The sequence below is a fragment of the Heliconius melpomene genome, chromosome 2 (assembly GCF_056956725.1).
Source record: "Heliconius melpomene rosina isolate 202511_hmr_F chromosome 2, ASM5695672v1, whole genome shotgun sequence".
Lineage (NCBI taxonomy): Eukaryota > Metazoa > Arthropoda > Insecta > Lepidoptera > Nymphalidae > Heliconius > Heliconius melpomene.
In genome coordinates, this window is record NC_140390.1 from 4,706,544 (window position 1) to 4,732,427 (window position 25,884).

A 25,884-nucleotide genomic window follows, 5' to 3' on the forward strand; every position below is an offset into this window, starting at 1 on the left:
TATATAATAATTAATTATATTTCATAAGATTTACACTGAGACGTTGTCCCCTTTCTCCTCATTACAATTTTTCCGTAATGTTTCAAAGGTCGTCTGGTGGAGATTGCTTAAAGCAATAAGACCGCCTTTGCATACGTGTTTTTCTTTAAATTTTATTTGTGTTGTTCTTTCTATATATTTCTTTTATGTGTGCAATAAAGTATATTCTATTCTATTCTATTCTAGGTTCCTACCTATCTACCTACCTACCTACCTAGGCCTATCCTGCTGTGTGCGGGATACAGCGTGAAGATGATTTAATTTGATTTGTTTTTTTTATAAAAGTTTTAATGTCGTTAAGCTGATCTACCTATTTTTTTTTATTTACAAATTCTTTACAATCAAAACCAATAAAGGTGTTAGTTTTTTTTATTATAAAACCTCACTCGCGAGGTAAAAACTTGTGACCCGAAAGGGGACACAAACTCACGAAGTTAGAAACAGAGCTAAATTTTATCACGAAGTAGGGTTCAAATTAGAGGTCCACAAATAAATTAATATAAAAATTCAGGTTAAGTTAAACCGCATAATTCACACATTAAATTACTGCCAAAAGACCCACTTTGATCACACTAAAATTTGCAAATTCATATAACCTTTAATGTATTTACAATAGTTTAAAGTTTTGAGAGCCTTAAACTGCCGAACTCCCGTACATTTACCTTAATTATAACTTAAGACCTTATATATTTAGAAAATTCCTTCCATTACTATTGAACACATGTTAATTGCGTATACATCACTTACTTATGCTATTGCATTTTAGATAAATATTAAATATATAGATCACAAAACCTATATTTATTATACATATAACAACAATATTAAAATTACATTTTTTTAAAACTGTTAAGACTTAGTTCAACCACCTAAAAAAGTCTATACATAATTAAGCTAATTCAGTAGTAGTCAAACTGTCAACTATACATATATCAACATCACAAGTCGCGAGGGTTGAAAATAATTCAAATACATTATTCGAGAAGAATAATATTAAAGTAAAAATGAGCAATATTAGAAATATTTTATGTATGTACAAATAAAAAAAATAAAACAACAACAATCAATAACAAAATAAATTTGAAATATTGTAATATCATTTTCAATAACGGATGTACAAAATAGTGATGTAACGCATGTAAAATGAAAATTCGCAAAAGCAAATATTGTTTTTTTTTTATTTTAATCTAGTTTACGTTACAGAGTTTTTAAACTCTAATTAATTTAATTGTTATTTAGTAAAAGCCCTAATATTAAAACTTATTATCCAAAGAGGACATAAATATTTAAACAAATAATAAAGTAAATGAAAAGCTAATAATTCGATTACAATTGTCAATTACATTTATATTCAAACTATTTATTTTTTTATATTAACATTTGCAAGATATTCGTTACATCACTAATAAAAATAGTATATATGCGAAGCGTACATATGTTTTTACTTTTTTAAGCTAATATTCTTATATTTAAATGCATGTATATTCAATTAGCACCATTAGCTTATCTAGATGTTTTTTTTGGGAGTGGGGGGACATGACTGTAGCTTTGAACAGATAGATATCTGTTCGTGTCGATGATTTTTTGTTCGTGTCGAGTGGGCACCAGACTGTTTTGAGGTGGGCACTGACCACCCGGCCCCCCTCCCTTCCCTTTATACGCATATGATTAACATTTTTGTTAAGGCAATTCAGCTTTAGGAATATTAATAAAAGGTAAACTCTTCTTGAATTCGTCGATATCCATGATAAAGTTCCTTTTGTCTTCTTTTGGATCCCCGGAATTAGTTGCATTTAAATAATGGAGTTTCAAACTTCTCGGTTCTGTTTCTTCTGCTGTTTCATTTCCATTTTCGGGCTTGTTTCCGACAATCTGAATTAAAAAATCAATTAAATAAAAAATCAGCTTTACATGTGTATCCAGCAGGGTGTGTTAAGATACTCCGTTCCCTCCTTTCCACTAAGTTCTGGAGGCATTGTGTGTTGAGTGGTGGAACTCTACGCCGCGCTAGTGCCTCGACACCAGAACGAAGAAATAAAAATATACAAGTAAATAAATATTTTATTTCCTCGAGTTCTGGTCGAACCCACAACCAGTCGATTACACAGTCACGCATGTGCCCCTGCGTCACGACTGGCCTCTCATCGAATTAAAAAATAATCGAAAAATTTTCATATTTCTAACTCGAACTATAGAAACCATCGAGGCACAGTGACTAAGCGATTCCTAATCGAACGTGAATATTTGGCAGAACATGGAGTTAGGTAGATTACTAAGTCTCGTCTCATTCATCATCACACATTTATTATCAGCACAATTAATTAATAATGAAAAAACGGAGTTTAATTATTACCTGAATAGAAAGTTTCTTAAACAACCTCTTGTTGCCGGAGGAGAAGTGTTTGTCGATCCAATTATTGATGTCTTCAATTTTCACTTGCTGTACCGCCTCAGCCTATATATATATATATATATATATATATATATATATATATATATATATATATATATATATATATAATAATAAAAGCACAATAAATAAAACCATCGACAAAAATATCTAAATATTTTTAATAAATTCAAAATATATGTACCGCTATTGTAAGGAATCCCCGACACTAAACTACAAACAAATGTACAACAAAAAAAACTAGTTTAAAATCGCATCATCCGTTTGGGAGTTACAGACGGACTTCCAGATAAACACAGACACGACAAATTTATAACACCCCTTTGTATGCGTCGGGGGTTAAAAATGAAATGAATATAGCATTCTATTAGTTAAAAGAAAATGTATTTTTTACCAACTTACTTTTAACAAAAGTAGTAGTAGTAAGTAGATCAATATAATATAATGTATTAATTACCTCAGTAAATAGCCTTTGGAACTGGTACTCTTGACTTTCGATCTCACTCCAATATCTTTCAAACTGTAAATTTGATCACAATTTATATTTAAAGCAAATAAATTAAATGTCATAAATAAATGTATAATTTATCCTTTGGGTAAATTTGGGTGCTGTAAAAAAGTTTTACGTCATATTTTGTTGAACAAAACAAAAAAAGTGAAAATCAATACATTCTTTATTGAAATATGGTAAGCACGTTTCATTGGCAAGTTATATAGTAGATATGCCTGTTAGGCATTAGAGCAGATAATATTTTTTTTATACAAAATACTTTTATTAAATTAGTTAATCAATTTTACATTTTTAAATATAAATTATTATAAAAAAAATACATTTAAAAATATAAAAAAACCACTCTTCCGAGGGCGGGACAAGGGTCCAAGCCATCGGTGGCTAGGGCTCCAGAGAGAGGAACCTCCGCACAATACGTGCCGTCTCAAGTAATACTGCCTTCTGTATCCGTTCTTGATCCAACAGCTAAGCGATAGCCTCTTAAGGTGTTGGTCGAGGCTTTTCGCTATTAAACCGTTAACCGAAACCACTATCGGTACAATGATAGTCGCATTGACATCCAACATGGCGGTAATCTCATGGGCTAGGTCCAAATATTTAGATTGTTTTTCTTTTTCGGCCTTCACGAGATTGTCATCATGTGGGATAGTAACGTCAACAATCACTGCGCGGCGCGCCCCTCGGTCTACTAGTACTATATCAGGTCTATTGGCAACAATATACCTGTCAGTAATAATAGACCGATCCTAGTAGAGCAAAGCACAGCTATTTTCAAGAACAGGCATGGGATTGTACCTGTAGTAAGGCACCTAAAATTCTACAAGGCCATATTGAAGAGCAAGTTGCTGGTGTATTATCTTGGCTACTTGATTGTGTCTATGCATTACTCACCATTAGCAAGATGAGAACAACCAGAGACAATATGTCTGAGGGACTCCCCAGGTCGATGACACGCCCGGCAGATGTCGATAGTGCCATCTTTCATAATATGTCTCTGGTAGTTCCGTGTCTTCATAACTTCGTCCATAATTGCACAGACAAAACCTTCAGTTTCTCCGAAAAGATCCCCGAACTGTAACCAAGATAATGATGAAGCAGTAGCCACGTCCTGGCCCACTAGGGCTCTATGGAATCTACCATGCAGCTCCTTGCTCTTCCATACAGCCATGCGATTAGAAGTAGTAAGTACTACAGGCCGACGCCAGTTCTCTTTGCCCAAGGAAAGAGGAGTAAGGCCTTTGTCAACTGTTACCACATCCTTGTGCATATCCACGTCAATCTTGAGAAAATATTCTCTAAGACTGCATACCTCGTGGTTATGGAGGTTCTTGACATTTAAAAAGCCACGACCTCCACACTTACGCGGGATATACAGTCTCATTAAAGACGAACGCGGATGGTGCATTCGGTATGTCGTCAACAGTTTACGTATTTGGCGATCTACAGAGTCTAACTCAGTCTGTGTCCATCTCACAATGCCAAAAGTATAGGCTAACAGTGGCATAACCCAACCGTTAAAAGCACGCACCTTGTTGCCACCAGATAAAAGACTGCCAAGCACTTTTTTCAGGCGACCAAAGAAACGCTCCTTCACCAATTGCTTTATGCTCCATTCATCAATACCCAATGCTTCAGACATTCCAAGATATTTATAAGTCTCACCTTCACCAAGAGTTCTGAAGGAAACAGAATCTGAAATGCAAATACTATCAGATCTTATCACACTCCCCCGCACTACATGCATGCTCGCACATTTATCGACGCCAAATTCCATTCTTATATCACTACTAAAAGTTTGAGTAACCATTAGTAGCCGCATAAGATCAGAACGTTTTGACGCAAATAATTTTAGATCATCCATGTACAGCAAGTGAGATATGACCTTACCCCCCCGGCGAAGACGAAAGCCTAAACCTGAATCCTCTAACAAAGTGCTAAGAGGATTCAGAGCTAGGCAAAACCATAAAGGACTCAGACTGTCACCCTGAAATATACCCCTCTTTATCCTTATCGGTTCAGACGTTGCAGGAATATCACACTCCCCTAGATGACGAAGGACAGTGACCCATTGTCCCATACAAGCCTCCAAAAATGATCTCAAAGTAATATCAATCTTATATAACTCCAAGACCTTCAAGAGCCAAGTATGTGGCACTGAATTATATGCCTTCTTATAGTGAGATTTTTCCTGTTCCGTCTTACCTGTTGGCTTATAGTTGTGTCAATGAGAAGAAGTGTCTTTGTACCACGGCCACCAGCCTTACATCCATTCTGAGTCGGTGCCAAAATTTTGTTACGAACAATATGTTGTGTGATTTTTTTATTCACAATAGATGTAAGGAGCTTATAGATGGTAGGTAAGCATGTTATAGGGCGACAGTTTTTGGGCTCCGTGGTACATCCGGATTTGTATGACAGGAATGTTACACCTGTTGTCAAAAATGTTGGTAACGATCCAGAGTCAAGGGCATCCTGGAATTGTGTTGCGAAAACGGAATGTGAACTGCGAAACCACTTAAGCCAGAAATTATGCAACCCGTCTAGCCCGGGACATTTCCAATTACTAGCATAACGAATAGCACACTTCACGTCAATTTCGCTTATTTTTATTGATCTCATTGGTATAATATTTTCGCAATTTTTCGCAATATCACAAAACCGTTCACCCTCAGTGTGTTCAACAGGAGCCGACCATATACTACGCCAAAAACCAGCACTAGCATCTGGATTCGGTATCTCGCAATTAACCACACTATCCCCAGAACGTTCCCATTTCCTGTATACACTCCGTTGGTTCTTTTGAAAGGTTCTATTCTGATTGTATCGGTCCCATCGTTCTCTATATCTTCTAATGCGTTTTGCCAATGCATAGAGCTTCTGTTTCAGAAAGTCAATACGGTTTGTGACGTTAGCCATATACTCACTGGGCTTTAAATTTGTTCCAGCAAATGCTTCCGCCACAAACCGCATGACCCTCGGTCGACGATTACTCGTCTTGAAACTTATTAGCTTACCAATGAGGATTCTAGTCAGATTGATACGCTTTTCAGTGTCGTACTGCCATGCCGGCACCGTATGCTTTGACGCCTTAGTACCCCTTTTATTTGGGAACTGTACACCAGCAACACGACATACAGCTACAGCACCACAATACAACAATGAATGCGTAACAGTAAGATCGTTACAGTTGTTAAAATCACTTGGCAAATGTTGATCTAGAATGCTCACTAGTGCTATGTTACGTCTATGCATAGGCAAACGAGGTAATTTTGGTCTGAGATTTACCGGAATGGAACCATAATCCAAAATAGCATCTTTCAAACTTCTCCTCAAACGCTCATCATCCTGGGCACTCACAGACAACTCAATATTACCTTGCGACTCAATGTTGGCGTGCTGGAACTGTGACCGGATGTCGCAACTGTTGTTGTTGGTAGTATTGACCTGCTGAAAGCTCAAGCGTAGCCTTTCCAGTACGGATTCATCCAGCAGATGACGTCGCTGAATGATCCGCACCCTGTCCGACAGTCGCTGTGCAGTAACGGTCGCTGTTGGTTCAAGCTCCTAAAACATAGACAGTAACCTTGAACGATACGCAGTGAGGTTAGTTCCCCCCTCTGTTGCCCTATAGTACGCACGCATGACACTCTCATTCAGTTGTTGAGACCATCTCATGCGAGGCACTTTACCACCGGTAGCGGGAGCCTTGTTGAGCATCCTCGACACTCCTGGCTCCAAACCCTCCGATGGTGGGATGTCGGCGCGCCGGCGTGGTCTTAAAGCCGGCCCTTCCGACTCTGACATTCCTCCCTCCGAACCCGCAGTGCGATAGACGGCGGTTGTGGATTCGAAGGGCAACATCTCCGCCCATGGTGTTGGGAGTGCACTTGTCCTCCTGGCATCCTTCACTACTTTTTACTCTTGTGCCATCTTTTACCAATATTTGTTTTAATTCTAGTAATCCAGATCATATTTTTGTATCCCATTTTCTTATGGTTTTGTACTTTTTCTAAATTATTTATTAATTTATATCAACAGTGAAAATTTTTTCTGACATGTTTGTTTGACGGTTGCTAGGGTTGTTTTTTTTATATATTATTAAAAGCTATAAATGACATAATAGAATAAATACTAAATTCACAATGACCAGACAATTTTATTAATGAAAAGAAACTAAGCAAAATAATTATTTCAATCATAAATTGGCCTAGAGGCCAGTCGTAGCGCAAGGGCTCAAAATGTGACTGTAGACGCAACAAGTTGTAGGTACGATGTCCATTTGATTTAATATTTTCATTTTTTCGCTCTGGTGTTGAGGCAAAGCACGGCGTTGAGTTCCACCACTCAACATGCAACGCCTTCAGGATTCGGCGGAAAATGGAATGGGGAACGGAGTCTCTCAACACTAGGTTTTATGCCCCTAAAACTATATAATAACAACAAAATTCACATTATCAATACAAGATAAGGTTAACAAGTTAAAAGAGACAAAGCAAAACAATGACCTCGTCATTTAGTTCGTTATCAGAAGTATATTTCAGTTGCTCGAGGGCGCGCCGCACTGGAGCGAGCGCCTTCTCTCCGCCCCGATGCGTGTCCCGAGCGAACTTCTTTAGGAACGCCTCTATACGTTTATCTACGTACGATACGCTGTATGGAAATTGTATATAATGTTATTTTAATTATATATACAGTCGATGAGTCAACTATCTAATATGGTTAACGGGACCGCTACTAACAAACAAAAAGTACTGTCAAGGACGTACCTAAATTTATCCACTTCCGTGATGACAGTAACAGAAAAGCCCAGAACACCAAAACTGTATCTGATCGTATCGAACACGCTGTAGCCGAGCTGCTCTTTAGTAAGGAGCGTGTCGTACACTGGCTCATCCATAAGCATCTACAATCGTAAATAGAAGAAGAATCCAGTAATTAGTGAAGAAATTCTATTTTTTCATTTTTAATACATAAGTAACCCCTTGGAAATATTTTTCATTGGAAAAACTTTTTCCTCATTGGAAAAAAAAAACAAAAAACATTTAACGATTAGATCACAAATTTTCTACTCTGTGTTCTTTTTTGTATCTATATGTTCTCATATGTAGATGTGTGATCACATGTGTCAATGTGATCTCAGGTGTGGAATGGAGATATGTGAGTACATGTATGATCACATGTGTGGATTAAAGTGGTAACTTAACGTGTAGATGTGCGATCTTGTATGTGGATGTGTGAGCTCACGTGTGAATGTGCGCTCTGGTGTGAACGCGTGGATGTATAATATCATATGTGGATGTAACCGAATGTATGAATATGTGACTTCACTTGCGCATATGCGATCACGTGTGGATGTACGATGACGGGAGACGTAATCTCATAGCTTTACAATGACGAAATTGGCATATATATTCAAGTTTGGTAATTTAATAAAATTATATTTTTTTACTAATATTATTTTTAATCTTCAACTTTTCTGTAGTAATTATCTATGACTCAATTTCATCACGTACCATGTATACATAAATGCGAAAATCTATTTTAGATTATTTGGGTAGTTTCTGAGATTTGCGCGTGTATAAAATTCTTCACCTTTATAATATTAATATAAATAAAATGCAACTTATCAATAATAAAATAATTCTAATTTATATTTTTAAAAATATCAAAATACATACCATAATAACCTCCAAAGTTGCGGTATCTTTAGGATTAGCTACCTCACCCTGGTAGTATGTTGTCACTATACTATTAGTAGATGAAGGGTTAAAATTATCAACTCGAACACGTTTCTCTCCTAATGGCAACTTATGTACCCTTATCTGTTTCAGATCATTTTAGAACAAAAAATAGAAACATTAAACAAACATTGAACCTAATATAGAAAAAAGAAATTTAATTCTTTTAGGATTCATTTGATATCTAGGTATCTATTAGTATGGACAGACTTAATAATGGAGTAGTAAAGCTGAACTTAATATCCAATTTCCAGGTCTAAAATCCCTTGAAACACGTTCTGTGTTCCAAAGTACAGTATCAGTCATTAAAACCTATTGTCGGATTTTGTAGGAAATTCTCCGCTTAATTAAAACCCGTAGGCTATTTAATTTCCATGGATTTAATTTCATAATGGATTTTATGTTAATGAATGGAAAATTTACAGCACAAATAAATAACCGAAAACTGTATTTTTTTTTATATACCATAGGAAAAAAACAGTACAATCTAAAATTTGTAGTTCATTACACATAAAATGAGTGTTTAAGCCCACTAATTTAACTTTGTCAATTTTAAAAAGCTGTATTTCTCTTCACATAAGCTCGGAACTATTATCATAACGCAATGAGCTCGTATCGAATTGATAAACGCAACGATTGTGGGTTCGATCCCCACTCGGGGGAAATATTGTATTTTAATTACATATATACAACGACGTGTTTCAACACTAGGTTTTGTTAACCTACCCGGCTATGGGAGAAAAACTTAAGCAGTTTTTATGTTTTACAGCAAAAATATAAGATAAATTATTATATACCTCAGGCATTTCCTTCTCAGACAGTGGCTTCCATTTTATAGTTTTATGCACATTCTCAGATATCGTGATAGCTTCATTCCAGGCGAGGTTGCCTTGTACAAGTACCTTAAAAAGTATTTATTAATTTTAAATAATAAATTAAGTAATATTTATCGATATAAATAGCACCATTTTGCTTATTTATAATAATTAAACATGGAGAAATATTTCATTATTTCTTTTTTTTATTATAATTTAATCGTTATATTATAACGATTAAATAAAGAAATAACTTTTTTACATCTTAGTGAATAGGAATGTTGAGGTCTTAGGGGCGCAGTGGCACAGCGTTCGACTGTAACCGTTACCGTTATGGGTTCGATTCCCACTCGTGGGAGTAAACTACCGACATTTCTTTATTCTGGTCAAAAAACCAAACAAGACGCGGCGCAAAAAATGTCCTGAAAATAGAGAGGTGAGTGGAGTGTCTTAAGTCAATGTTCAAAAATGTCTTAACACTATGTTCCCTCTGCTTACCCTATTATATACGGGATACGGCGTAAAGCTAAAATAAAATTTCACGCTGTATCCCGCACATAGTGGTGAAAATCAACGCCGGGCCTTAGTCTTGGTGCCAGAGAGAAGAAATGAAAATATTAATAAATAAAAATTGTGCCATGACGGCCTCTAAACAATAAACAATATATTTTTTAATTCAAATTGTAATATACATAAAGCCATTCTTACTTGCAAATACATTTTCTCTAACAACTTGTGAGTGTATTCTTTCAATTCGGAAAACGTAATATTTTGTACGATGGCGTAGGTGTCTCTCGCAGATATATAGGGCTCCAGAATAACATCCCTCCGGATATCTCTGTAACAAGTATTTAATTCAGTGTATATAATAGTTTAAATCGTATTCGCTTGGGTATTTGTTTGGTTTACGATTGTAGGTTAACAGGAAATATAATTTATATAAAACTTGAGAAATCTCAGTTTTTGAATTTTTTGAAGCTTGTCTTACGAAATTTTATATTTGGGCAACACAATAAGGTCAATGTAAAAAAAACTTATAATAGTGTTTTATTTCGGGGACAATTTCACTTCATTTCAAAATAGCATAACCTGTCGTATCTTTTGATTAGGTTGACTTGAAGAAAATAAGTCGAGGTAATCTTGACAGATAATGGAATTAACAGACAGAGAGATGAAGTATATACAAAAAAAGGATTACAAATAATAATACAATACTTACTCAGTGTTTTATTAACATACGTTTCATATTTCATAATAAGGTACGGAATCCTAAAAAATAAAAGGTATCACACTCAAACATACCTATCCAGATTCGACGGGTCGAGGAGGAAGTTGTAGTAGGTGCGCGCGCGATCCTCGCGCACCGCCTCGAAGAGCTGCGGCGTGAGGTGCCCCGCGTGCATCTCGCGCGACACCAGGTCTATCAGCAGCTGGGGGCACGAGGGTGTGGGTTGAGGTAAGGATCGAACCCACTACCACATCCCAGTGTGGGGACATTCGTGGGGATCAGATGGCTAATGATGTGAGAATCGACCCGAATCGAATCGGATCGGAACTCATCGCTACACTTTGCCTCGACACCAGTCTTCACTCTGGTGTCGAGGTCACCGGAGTCTTCACTCTGGTGTCGAGGTCAAATGTAAATATAAATTTAAATAAATATTTCATTTCCTCGAGTGGGGATCGAACTCACAATCACACTTCGCGCCCCAGCGCCATGACTGGCCTCAAGTTTTATGATTATAATAATAATAACGTTTAAACCGACTTCTATGAGTAAAGGAGGTTATCAATTCGACTGTATTTTTTTTGTTTGTTACCTCAGAACTTTTAACGCGGTGAACCGATATTGACGACTTTTTTAGGTATATGAAAGCTGGGGCGTCCCGTGTGGTCTTATTATAATTTGGTCCACTACTAACAAAGGCATTCATGAAAACATTAAATAAGTCTTAAATTTACATTAAGTATCTGCGCGACTAATGCACGAATAACTCAATATCCCGTCGACCGATTTCAAAGGGTACAGTTCAAGGGTAATTCTATGAGTTTGGTTAGTTTCTGTTTATGGGATATGGTTGGAATTTTATTAAAAACTGTAATTATTTTTTTTAAATCCATACAATATATAAAATGTTAAAATGTTTATATTTACATGTAGATTCTGGTTGTAACCGTTTACTCTCAACGTCAAACCTTTGTCAGAAACATATAATGAATTCCATAAGCCCGCCATATTCGCCGGGTACACTTGTTCCTGTTACAATTGAAAAAATAAAACAAAATTATTGCCATATACAGTTTTTCACAATATAGTTTCTCGTAAAACATATAGTGACGCAAAACGAAATTAATAAAGTTTTTAGCTAATAAAAAAAACTGATAAAAATATAGTTCAGTTTCACGCTGTATCCCGCATATAACAATGCAGGTAGGGGTAGTCTATCGGGAAGTGTTGAGTAACTGATCTCAATGCTGCGGTTTGTCTTGTTGCTAGAGGAAATGAAAATAACATATTCAGTGTATATCATATAGTAAAATTAAAAATACAGCTTCCTTTGAAGTAAATAATAATATATTTAAGAAAATATATATATTGTATACCTTGAGTCCTTGTTGTAATACATCAGACCAAAGGTCGAGAAGACAAGCGCTGAAACAAGTCAAATAATCAAAATTATATTAATTTCAAATTAATTAGAGGTCACGTGGCGTGGTCGCGACTGGTTGTGGCTTCAATTCCAGCTCGAGGAGATGAAATATTTATTTAAATTTTAATATATTTTCATTTCTTCGCTCTAGAGTCGACGCAAAGCGCGGCGTTGAGTTTCGCCACTCAACACCCAATGCCTCCAGAAAAGTGGAGAACGAAGGGTTTTAACAAAAGGTTCCCTCTGCCTGCCCTGCTGTGTGCGGGATACAGCGTAAAGTTGATTTATTCATTTACATTATTTTTTTATTATTATTTCAAATTTAAATTATTTACCATTAATATATAAGTATGTTAATTATAAAAAATCTTACTCTCGTGGCGATAGCATGGTGAGCGGAGTAAGGAAGTAGAAATACAATAAAGCCATGGGGAGCCGATACTTGAAGTCTGGTTTGTACCACACCTCCATGTTGCTATTCTTATGTAGTAAATTTGGTTGATCCAATCTGCAAAAGAATAATTAATTTAAAAAATGTTTTAAATAAACTTTTCCATTGCAGTACGATCGACGCCGCTCTGAAGTTAGCTGCAGATGACTGCACAGTCCCGTACCTTTTTAAGGAAAAAAGGAACCCTTATAAGAGTCTGTCTGTCAAGACCATCATTTTCTTATCAAATAAACAAAACACAAAAGTTCAGAAAGCTGAATTTAGGGCGGCCGACGACTCGTCTTACCGTACTATGTAATATCAAATTGTTTACAAAGACGTATGATTGACAATGAAAGTTAACTTCTGCCACTCAACACGCAATGTCTCGAAAACTGACCGGAAAGTGGAGAACAGAGTGTCTTAACACTAGGTGTAGAGGCCATTCTACTTGCTATACGCGAAATACAGTTTGTAGTTAAGAAAATACACATATATTACTATTTGTTTTATACTATACATACCTAAAATTTTTAACCGTCGCTATCAAATCACCTTTGGACAACACTTTAGTCTTCTTCTCGCTTTTAGACACTTTCTTGTAAATATCTCTATCGGTACTATTATATAAATCAATGCCGAGTCTCTCCGCTTCCTCAAGGTACGCGGGCGCGGGCGGTACGATGTCGAAATTATGTGTAATATATATATTTTTATCAGGCAAATGAAATTCTTTGTAGGGTTTCACGTGCAACCATTTATTTAACCATGATTTTGGTTTTTCTGTAAGAAAAAAATTTATACATATTAGATTACTTCGTTAAATTTTTTATAATTCGTCGTTTTATTATAATTATAGTTAATTTATAATTAAAAAGTTATAATTAATTTATAATTAAAAAGAGCAAACATGGACTTTCTTGCCGTTCTTCTCTATTGTGAGATCTGCTTTGTAAACTGGCTTATTAAAATCGCGACTATTCGTAAGTGCCTGTAAGGGTCTATCTATATGAATAAAAATAATTTGAATTGAATTTGAGAAAACATTGATATTTGAAAGACAACAAGAGCTGCTGTAATCAGATACTATTCCACATCATGATAGATAAAGAGAAGAGAAATATGTAATAAACACCTATTTTTTTGTATTCAGTGCCGAACCATTTCTCTTTAGCATTGTATTGTATCGGTTTCGAGTACTTGTCGGACATTATGATCACGTTGGCCATGTCCGCCGTCATACCGTCTAGAAGTGACGTTATACCCTGTAATATAAAAAAAATAGATAAGATAAAATCTTTATTGCACATATAATATAGGATTAATAACAATGATTTTTATATATAAAATGCAAATTATAAGAAATCAATAATTGATAACAATGCAGTGCGGCTTGGTAAGTATTATACCTTTCAATTATAAATATATTAAAAAATAATATTTACCTTAGGATCGAATTTATAATATAATCTATGCCCCGTAATATAATGTTCTGGCGGGAACAAGTGCATGTTATCCGCCATAGCCGCCACATAGTCCGCAGGCTCTGCTTCCGTTTCGAAACGGAAACTTGTTTCTTCTGTTGTCTAAAAATAATTTTATAGCATATGGTACAGTACGATCGACGAGTCGGATCGAATTCGATCGAAGATTAATTCCTGAATGGACCCTACGGAGCTATAAAAAAATTCTCCCTATGAATGTAAAAAGTAGTGATTTACTACTCTTTTTCATCTACTCTGAATTTGTCAGTATAAAAATAAACAACATTATTATAATATTACATGGATAATAGTACAAGTTTTACATAACAATAAAACTTGTATTATTGTGGAGAGACGATGCACAGCATCTGTGAGAGGGCGCTGTATACTTCCCTTTGATTATCCATCGATTTTCACTTCCGGTTGCTGTCTTCGACCAATCAGCGATCGCCGGAAGTCACGTGGTCTCAGGTGGTAGGGCGCCGGAACGTATAAAAGGCGACACTACGCTTCTTACCTCATAGCAGATTCTCACCAGGAGCCTTAAAATGATGCTGTGCATCGTCTCTCCACAATAATACAACTTTTATTGTTATGTAAAACTTGTACTATTATTTGGGATGTGACGATGCACAGCATCTGTGAGAGACGTGTTTATAACTCCTGGTGACCACGCACGACGCTATGTGATCTAAATCAGAATGATTGTATAAATTGATTCTGATACCTTGAGATAAATTGATCTGTAAAACCACAAAAAACATGAGTAACATTGTTTTATTTATAAGCAAATTGTAAATTGCTTAATTTTTTAATTCAATTAATAATCGCTCTGCCGGAAGCTGAGCCAAAATAATCTAACTTCAATTATTAGATTTACTTATAATTTGCATACAAACAAATTTTAGAAGATGATTCGCAACTCGCTGATAAGCATGAGTAGGAAAGGAAGCTCGCATAACCGTCTAAATAATAAAGCTAGACGTGCTCACTTTTGATAATAATTTAATAACCTGTTTATATAAGTATTGATTATTATTCATGAAGCCCTTGCGTAGCCTCACCTCTAAGTTACACACAAAATTGTTACCTTTTGTTTGTAGCCTGTTTCCGGTAGTCCAGCTAGTTTCTTAATGTAGAACCTAGAAAAACATTTCATAGGATGACACCACCGTCTCTAGAGCGTAATTTTCGACAGGTCACCTGTTTCACCAAAATATTTCTGAACGAAATATGATGTTAGAAGTACGAGCAGGATCGAAATGCCAATGAAAATGTCGTCCGGTCTATTGGAAACTATCTCCGGCTCAGACAGCAGGTCGTAGATAGAACCGGCAACCAACTCCATACTTCCTTTTTTACCAACTATAATAAATTTATAGTAAATAGAGACGCGTTCTAGAATGGACACCACGCCTTGGCAAGCGTAATTAAAGACGTCTTCCCGCTAGATGGGGTGACGATGTCCGCAAAGTGGCGGCAACGGCCGAATGCAGAGAGCCGAAGATCGAGCCCAGCGGCGCGCCATTGGAGAGGCCCACGTCCAGCAGTGGACGAGGACAGGCTGATGATGATGATGATGATGAAATAGTTACCCGAGTTAATTTTTACCTTGTAATTGATGCCATTAGTACAGCATATTAATAACACTAGAGTATTTAATAGAATGCTCTATAAAATACTCTGTACTTAGCCCAATAATATATTCTTAACCTGGTCAAACCTTTCAACGCATTTGTAAAATTTAAGACTTGGTTTCATTATCACATACTTCGAGTATTACAACTTCACAAAAGCATCAATGAATGCTTACCCGATCCGCAACCAGACCGACAATTCATGATATGAATGTCCTATCTGCTACTTATGTACAGTTTTGAAGCAAACTGGACTTGATATACGATGCGTTAGAAAATGTGAGTTTATGAGCTCATTAGTTTTTCAACAAAATTGAGGCCGACTAATGATTATATCATTCTTCGAAGTGTAATAAAGTTATAAGTAATTGATACTACTATACATTTACATATAAAGTTATCAATTTTATAATATTTCAATTATCGCTTCTTAGCTGTATTTTAGAACTACAATAGTTCACTCTCTGAAATTCGCTTTTAGGAGCAACTTCACAGTGACAAAATATACGATTTAAATACAGATGTACTCAATTTAAACGTCCGACTTCCCAGGACTTAATGATGTCGTAGAAATCCAACATGCTCTCCGCCATATTGGAGTTGTGACTACGTGTATACCTCGCTAGCCAGGTTCAGTTTATGCAAAACTCATGGCAATATGCGGCGGAATATCTACGTTACGCACGTGGATATCGCCAAGGTATATATGTAACTACCTTTACACAGCCCTCATGTCCCATGAAGACGATTATTTTCATTAGCTTTCCTCAGCTTTGGAACCAAAGTTACCAAAAACGAATGCAACTTCTTGATAGTCTTTTTGCAATATTATTGTGTATCATACTTTGTCGTATCCAACAACTTAGTAATAAAAGGTTGTCGTCTGTAATTCTCGCATTTCATATTCTGTCATATCTGACAACTTCAGTAATAAGTCGCTCAACTGGCGACTTTAATTTGGTCTCGATATGTCTTCTGAATTATTTAGCTGCCTTTTCCTCTTTCTCCTGCTTCTTACTCTTGCTAGATGCTAATTTTACTTCTTTTTCCAAATACCAACATCAGTCGCCTTCGCATTTTCTAGCTGGATGCTTTTCTTCTAGCTGGATGCTTTTCTTCTAGCTGGATGCTTTTCTTCTAGCTGGATTATAAATTTCTTCCACTACATCAGCTTCAATTCTGATGGCTACTCGAATGCACCACAGGGATGCACGGTATCTATTATATAGTACGTTAGGTTTCGGCGACTTTTTATAATACTTGAACCCACTATTTTAGTCAGTTTTTTAATTTAGTTTTGACATATTGCTTCTTTTTATCCATTACTCAACCATCCATATATCAAACTTTTTGTTCTTTTTGATAAACCTTTCGTTATCTATTAGAAAAATTCTTATTGGTTTGCTTTATCAGTTGTCGAACGTGAGTCGAACTATTTTCTATCCTTGCTTCCTCGAACCGCTTGAAAATTCTTATTGGATAAATTATTGGATCTCTCTCAGACGATATGGAGAACGAGTTTTCAGAGCCCCCAAACCATCTATACCCGTTTCCGATATACCCATAGGCAGCCTCCGTATTTCTTAACACAATTGTATACAGGAAGATACGGTTACATTTAAATAAAATTATTAACAATCATGCAATACCCTTGTACTAAGTTCTGGGTTTGTGTTACCCGTCGGCGGGTTCTCACTCCATACTACCGATATCCGGTATGCACTGATACTTGACAATTGCTGATGTATAATTAAACGTGCTAGAGTTTTATACTCAACGAATGCTTCTCAATTTTTGATGCATGTACGGTTGACGAAGGTCTAACTGCTTCAAATAATTTTGGAAAAGGATTATTGGCGGCATGGAGGTAAATGGCTAGATGCATTTCCGCGATTAAACCGGGAAGGGCCTACGGAGCCCAAACCATCAGCCACTGCCTCTGTTACGCTCAGAGGCAGCCTCCTTATAACTGCCCCCCTTCCGTACAATTGAGAGCATTAAAATAGTACCGAGCTTTTTTAAATTCTAATGTACGGATAAATGCACTTTAAATAATTGGACATACCTTACGTCAAGTAATAGCCCGAGTCCCTCTTAAGGCAACTAAGATAAGGTGACTGGCTAGAATTTTTGCCGAAGAGGCCATACAGAAGATCCCGTGATTGCTAAATACTATGACGCCCATTGCTAAATGTTATGACGTTCACAGCGATGGCAGTAACCATGAATAAGCAGCAAATCCACAATTCCTTTATCCTCACTCCTCCAGGATTGGGAAAATGAACCTCCGATATTCCGTGTTCGAAGCACTTTTCCTGCCAGGAGGCTTTGAAATTGTCTTGGAATCTTTGTGTCTAATTCTTCCGAGTATTCGCTTGCAATTGTCGAAAGAAGCCAAAAGAAACTCCCACGCAGATTTATCCATTGTTATTCGTTAACTCGCTTAGGATATGCTCCCAGCGATTATAACCTTTCAACAACGTTAGTAATTATGCTATTACAAATAAATAAAAAAGACTTATCTAAAAATAGACAGACTTTTTATATATGTCGTAGAATAAGGTGGTTGGGACCGGAGCTTCCGATCCCATTTCTGATTGTCATCGATCGGTGTCCCGTCAGAGTGGCAGGCAACGCCATCTGGTTTTGACAACTGGCAACTATTAAATAATCTGCTTCCCCGATATATATATGATGAGAACAGATTTTTTTATATATTTGATAACTGGGAAATAACGACGCTATGAGGTAAGAAGCGTAGTGTCGCCTTTTATACGTTCCGGCGCCCTACCACCTGAGACCACGTGACTTCCGGCGATCGCTGATTGGTCGAAGACAGCAACCGGAAGTGAAAATCGATGGATAATCAAAGGGAAGTATACAGCGCCCTCTCACAGATGCTGTGCATCGTCACTTCCCAAATAATTCATAATTATATAAATTTTCAATTTACCTTTAGTTCTTCATAAATTCGTTCCGATGGTCCAATCTTTTTCAACATTTGTATATACGAAAATATAGCTTCAAGCACCTGTTTACACAAAAAAACATTACATTACATTAATATTAATTAAAAAAATATCATTATTTACATATAAGACATATATAACAATTGTTAATATACTATATTTAAATAGTCATTTTTATTTACATTCTTCGCTTGGTAGACCGTTAATAATAATGTCTCAAGGATAAGACGAGAAGTGGAACGGAATGTCTTAACATTAATTTCCACCTGCCTACAAAAATTATATAGAAATCTTTATAATCATATGGGGCCAGTCGTTGCGCATTAGCACAAAGTGTGCTCCAAAATCGACTGGCTGTAGGTTCGACCCCCCTCGAGGTCAGGAAATATTAATTTAAATTTATATTTTCATTTCTTCGCTCTGGTGTTGAGGCAAAGCGCGGCGTTGAACTCTAGCGGAGTTTAACACGCAATGCCTCCGGAATTTTGCGGAAAATGGGGAACGGAGTGTTAAGACTCATGTCTTGAAACGCCATGACAACCTCGTAGTTCTCTCTGCCTATCCTGCTGTATGCAGGATATGGCGTGAAGCTTTTTTCATAATTATCTTGAATACCTACCTGATCGACATGATCAAGTCCATTTTTAGTAAGAAGAACTTGTACTGAGAACAGGCTGTACATAGAAGTGTATTCTATGGCACTTTCTGAATTACCCGTGTTGATACCGAGCGCCCATCCTCTAAGATAAATAAAAAAATATAATTATAGATTTTTCATTATTTATTGATTAATAAATGCGATGTATGCGGGTTCGATTCGGAACTGATTGTGTTTACAATTATGAAAGAAATAAATAACAACAAAATATATATGCAGCACTATAATATAAGGAAGTAAGTATATAATATTAAAACAGTCTTTAGCCAGTAGACGCTATATTTAAAAAGATGAAAGATAAAATAAACAAATTGGGCAAATATAATAAATATATTAAAATCCTTACAAAATTCCAACAATTAATGTTACAAGGATATATTATGGTGTATCTGAAAATATACATATAATTTAACTTACTTACCTCTAGAATTCAGCGGAACGTGGGGAGCGGAGTGTGTTCACACTAGGCTCCCACTGCCTACCCTGCTGTGTGCGGGATACAGCGTGAAGCTGATTTTAACTTACTTTTTCCTTAAATAGGAGAGAAGGCTACCGCGTCCCTCGTGCCCCAGTAGAAACGACACGTACTGGTGCGGCTTCGATTTGTATTCGGAAATCAATGATCTCATGCACCATGTTAAATGTAGCTGGAAGAAAAACAAATTAACTATTAATTAATTCAAAAAAAATATAAAAACATATGTATATTTATATATAAAATAATAAAGCTGAAAATTTCCAAAAAAATGTTTTTTATTCCAGTGCAAACTTATATCTATATTTTCAAATAGAAAATATCTTCCACAGTACGGTCAACAAGTCATGGCGATTTTTTCTTAGTTTTAATCCTCTTCCCGAGTGAACAATGAGCAAAAATTCATGGCCGGCCAAAACTTGTTAACGGTACTGTAGATTTTTATACCGTACTGTATCTGTAATTATTTTTTTTATGTTTCTGGCATTTTACACGAAAATAGCATAGAAATTCTAGTGCACTATTTTAGATCACTGTAAATAAATAGGGCGTTTCTTCTTACACCGTATGAGCTAAGGTCCACATCTGCTACATATATTTACAATCTATGTACATCTAGTGCTCTACATGTAATGTACTAGAAGTATTGTGATACATTCGAGGTATAATAGAATTGAGATTCCACTAATGAACGAATGTAATTATTACACAATCATAACATTTAATCAGGTAGGTATGGTAAAAGCCATGAAAACTTCAAGTTTTTTTTATTTACTTATATTTCGCTTATAGAAGAACATACTAGTATGTAGAACAAACTAGTGTTAGGATATTCCGTTCTCTATCTTTCGCCATGGGAATTGGGTGGCGAACCCCTACGCCCTTTTTATTGAGTCAGTCATATATAGGATAATTTGTAGTAGTTATTACACATAATATAAATAAAAAGTGCACACTGTACAGCGGTAAAACACATTATTTTGTTTACCTCAGTAATATCACTAACTGGTTTCACGTAATAAATCTCTTTGAATTGCGGTGTAACCATTTCTTTTTTGAAAGCGAATTTACTGAAGTCATCGGCTGGCAACTTATTGTTAGGTATATGTCCGAACGTACTCGATACATATTTCTCTAGGTCTGCAAGATCCATACGGGCCTGTAAATTATATAAAAGTTAGAAAGATGTTACTTAGTTAATATATGTATATACATTAACTAAACACTATAGACATGTGGTCCGTTTTTAACTTTTTCATAATTATCTGTTAATCAGCAGTTTTATATTTATCTATTAATTTTAATTTCTAAGAAAGTCACAAACTTATAATTACTACTTTTTATTAACATACAAAAGAAATGCGTATGTACAGAGAAAAATATATTAAACAAAGAAATCATTATAAAGACAAGAATTAAAAGATTTTAGCACTGAAATAATTTTAATATTCGAAGATTATAACAGGGAAACGAATACCATTTTTAATTAAGCAAAATTTTATCAAAAACTTTCAAGGGCCATACCGAAAAAAAATACTGGAGATTTTTAAAAAATTGTTAATATTAGAATAGAATAATCTTTGAAAGTTTCATAGGCGCAGCTCAATAACATGTTAAAAATGTACTCAAATTATGAAAAAGTAAAAAATAGTTTTTCTTACGATAAGAATTGACTATAACAAAATCGATTTTTTTACATATTTACACAAGTGTCTTAATTTTTTACCGGTCTTCTTTAATAACACAATGTTTTTTGAGTACAAATACTATCTGATTATAATAGACCGGCAAAAAATTAAAACACTTGCGTAAATATTGTAACATCAATTGTATTTTTATATTCGATTTTCAATTACATTTTTGGAAATTTTGTAGATATCATTATACTTATTCTTAATATTAAACTTTAAAAAAAAAGGTGTTTCATTTTTTACGAATGTATTTCAAGGAACCAATATCTACACAAAAATTCCTAATCAACCTAACGCTACTATTCATTTCAAACCCACTCAACCAACCTGTACAGCCACAGTCATTCTATGGGCGCTATAATGGCGTTTCCTAAAGTCATGGGCAGCTTTGTACAATTTGTCATCATCATGTACATCGTCGCGCAAGCTGCGTATATTACCCCAAGCAAATGTTCTAGCTGGGTGTCCCTCGGGGAAAAGGGATGAGATGAGCTGGTTTTTACGATTTGCATCCGACGGAGAGGCCAATGAAAATTCTATAATAGAAAAATTATGTAGTAATTTTTTTTATGGTCCTTTTGTTAAAGCACTCCATTCATTGCTTTCCACTGAATTTTCGAGACATTGCTTGTTGGGTTCCGGAATTGTATGTTGCATTTTGTCTTGTTACTAGAGCCAGGAAATGAAAATGCATTTTTTTTATTGCGTGTATGAATTTGTTAACACTATGAAGAGCAACAAGATGTCCTGTTGCTCTTCATAGTGTTAATATTTCTACTAACTACGAGTATGTACTCGTAGTTAGTAGAAATATTATTTAATTGTATTATTTACGTGGTGAATTAAGTATTACTTAGTTGTCTAATATTTTCAAGACAAAAGAGTCTTTTTAAAAAAGATTTTTAAACTTTCAGGAAGTAAGTACTTCTATAACGTCTGTTATTTTTTTAGAAGTATAAAATAAAATATATTACTTTCTTCTATATAAATAATGGTTATTACCAGATTGTATAGCTTCTCTTTCGCGTTGCATAGCCTCCTTCTTCATGAGTGGACTTATGAAGAACTGACTGAATATATCCATAGCTTCTGGGAGATGTTTGTTCTGTACCTCGAAGTAAAAGGTTGTTTCCTCGCTGTCAGTCGAAGCATTGTCGTAACCACCTTCTGTCTATTTAAAACGAGTGTTAAAAGAATTTTACTAAGAGTACTTAGGTAAAAATGGTTATTTTATTTATATTATAAAACAGATTTAATAACTAAATGTATATTATATATGATAGAAACTGATAATAAAAAAACTTTGTAATATTTAACAAAGATTGCAAAAATTAATATATTTTTTTCCAATTTCACACTGTATCCCGCATAGAGCAGTTTAGGCAATGGTATAGTGTTAAGACGCTCCACTCCTCAGTTTCCACCAATTTTTTCGAGTTATTACGTGTTCTATGGCGGAGTTCGACGTTAAATCGGGAATATTTTCTATTTACCTCAACAAACGAAGCAAACTGATTCTCCTTTGGGTATTTCTCACTGCCCATGAACACCATATGTTCTACAAAGTGCGCCAATCCCTGTATGTCTGCTGGGTTGCTGTAACTGCCGACTCCAACAGAAAGAGCACACGCTGCCTAAAACAAATTATAATTTTACTAAATATGAATTTTGTTTTAATCGAAACGATTTCTGTTTCAGGCTTAATCTAATATGTGTAATATTGTAGGCAGAGACCGGAGGGAACCTAGTGCACACTCTGTTCTCTACTGTACACTCATTGCGTGTTAAACGTCCTTTAACTTTAAAACACTTAAGTCATAATTTTTTTATATATTTGTTTTATTACTCTTGCAATAGTAATGATATTCCCGAATTCCCGATTATTCATATAAATGGAAAATTAGAAAAATATTAGAGTGCGGAATAAATTAAAAAATCCCAATTTTGGTGGGACGTAACCTCCTCTCTAACTTGTATCAGTCTGTCTATCTACCTACCAATCACGTGTAATCACTACTAATAACTATATAGATCGATTTTAGTATGTAAAAATTGTACCTATATATTTTAAAAACATATAAAATAAGTCAGCTTCACGCTGTAGTCGCCCACAGCAGCGTAGGCAGAGGGAACCTTGTGTTAAGACACTTCGTTCCTCACTTCCCGCCGAAATCTGGAGGCATTGCATGTTGAGTGGCGGAACTCAACGCCACCAGACACCAGACACCAGAGCGAAGTAATGGAAATATAAATTTCATTTCCTCGACTGGGGATCGAACCAGGTCAGTTTACAGTCACACTTTATGCCTCTGCGCCACAACTGGCCTCACCAATATATTTTAAAAACATATAATAAAATGTGTTTTTGTTTACGAATCGATTATTTACGATAGGTAGATAGATATATTTACGAGATATTTCAAATCAATTACTTTTGACAATTTAAATTGTGAAAACAAAAAATCTAATTAATTCACTATATAAGTATTTTGTGAAAAATTCTAAATATTAATTTATGTAAAGAACATGAAACATGTATACAAAATATACAAAAATATATATAAATATTGTAGTGTATTCTATGCAGTTTTCTAAAATGTTGCTATAGTGTAGGGTCCCAATTATTAATTGCTATGTTAGTTAAATAGCCCAGTGGGGACTAGTTAAATGTTAAGCATTTCATTTTGAACCACTCAAGGGACCATGAATGGGTTTTAAATAAATGTAGCAAAATATAATTTATATATCCTGTTAGGGACAAAAATATATGTAATTTTTAAATAATAATCTCAAAATTGTGATAGATTTTATAGACAATATATGAAAGGTTACCTAAGATAATAGATTTATATTATAATATCTAAAAAATCTAAGTTAGTATATTAGTATATTTATGTAAATAAAAAAATATTAAATAAATTTATACTATATTGTAGTCTTAAAATACTAATTAACTTATATATTAACAAATATATTTAAATACAATATCATAATTAGGTATATATTTATATTAAATGAAATGAATTTGAATTTATTCCATATTGCAAAGACAACTCTGACTTTGAGTCTATTCAATAGAAGATCTAAAATGACTCAAAATGATAATGTAACTTACCAGCTTTTCTCCATCAGAATTGTCTCCTCCTGTGGTACCAAGTTGATCACTACTAGCAGATTTACCACCATGGTCTGTACTCTTGGTATCACTGCTTCCTTCATCACTTGAAATATCATTGCTAGTAGATGACTTACTTGGTTCTGATATGAGTAGTGCAGTTAGACCATTCTCTAACCTTATTGTTCTACAAGATAATATGCAAACTTGCAGTTCAATTCAAGACATAAAGGTCAAATGTATTTAAAAAAATGTGTGTAGTTAAAGGTACTATACTGCTGTTTTAGTTACATAATCAAAACAGCATTAAATAATTTAACTACCCAAATATTATTTTAAATATATTACATACATCTAGTGCCTATTTTAATACTTTCGTTTATAAAAATAAAAATTATAATAGAATAATTTGTCATGTACGTAATATAAAAACAATTAGATTTTGCATTAAAAATTTTAAAAGTATTTTATAATCTCCATACTCACTTATAAAGCTTTTTATCAGAAGCAGATTTAATGGGCTCGGAGAGAACCTCAATTTCCTCACTTTTCGCAATTTTATTGCTTGTAGTTAAAATTGGCTTCGTCCCATTGACTACTTTGACTTCAGGTTTAAATTTATGAGCTCGGTGAGTCCTATTCCTTTTACTTTTAGACATTCTGATCAAGATCTGTTTATAGTACAATAACCAGATGCTATTTGAAATTTGAATGAAGGCGGACAAAAATTTTCGCGGTATTTATTGTGCAATGACAGTTAACTGACAACTGAGTATAGACAAGGTGATAAAATTGGGCAGAGTTATTTATTTTACCATAAATTATACTTTAAGCTTAGCAAGCCTGTAAACGAACCGAAAGTATTGTTATGATTGTGACAGACTTAACTACGGAATATATTGTAATATACTATAATAGGGAACAATCTTCGGCATCAAAAGTGGTAGCATGGATCAACGCCCAATTAGTCAGATGTTGAACCATGTAAAATGTTTTATTTATATATAATATATAACCGTTATACTACTATATATGTATATATACAGGTGTCATTTTTTTTCTGTAATGTAATTATAACTAACCCAAACAAGTATCCTAATAACCCTTTAGGACTTATGAGTAATTGAATATCATAAATTACTTAAATTATTTCTTAACTTTTAATAAATAAATATTAAATATTTGACATGTAAAACCAAAGGATTTATTCCCAAATTTCGAACACATTTCAAATACAAATAAATTATAGAGTAAAATTTTT

General features: G+C 34.8%; 1 protein-coding gene across 1 annotated transcript; it reads right to left on the bottom strand.

The window, feature by feature from the left end:
- Positions 1–581: 581 nt before the first annotated feature.
- On the bottom strand, positions 582–25,408 carry LOC146540496 (nardilysin-like). The gene is made up of 24 exons (XM_085201204.1): positions 25,110–25,408; positions 24,624–24,810; positions 23,002–23,142; positions 22,511–22,679; positions 21,836–22,044; positions 20,806–20,976; positions 19,868–19,989; positions 19,304–19,424; positions 18,669–18,746; positions 14,040–14,180; positions 13,730–13,859; positions 13,119–13,377; positions 12,538–12,672; positions 12,118–12,166; positions 11,669–11,770; positions 10,816–10,943; positions 10,222–10,351; positions 9,496–9,600; positions 8,639–8,782; positions 7,727–7,863; positions 7,466–7,610; positions 2,907–2,969; positions 2,393–2,494; positions 582–1,911 (listed from the first exon to the last, which is right to left on the bottom strand). Exons 1-24 carry the CDS (start codon positions 25,280–25,282, stop codon positions 1,720–1,722), a joined length of 3,333 nt encoding a protein of 1,110 aa, XP_085057330.1. The 5' UTR covers positions 25,283–25,408; the 3' UTR covers positions 582–1,719.
- Positions 25,409–25,884: the final 476 nt, after the last annotated feature.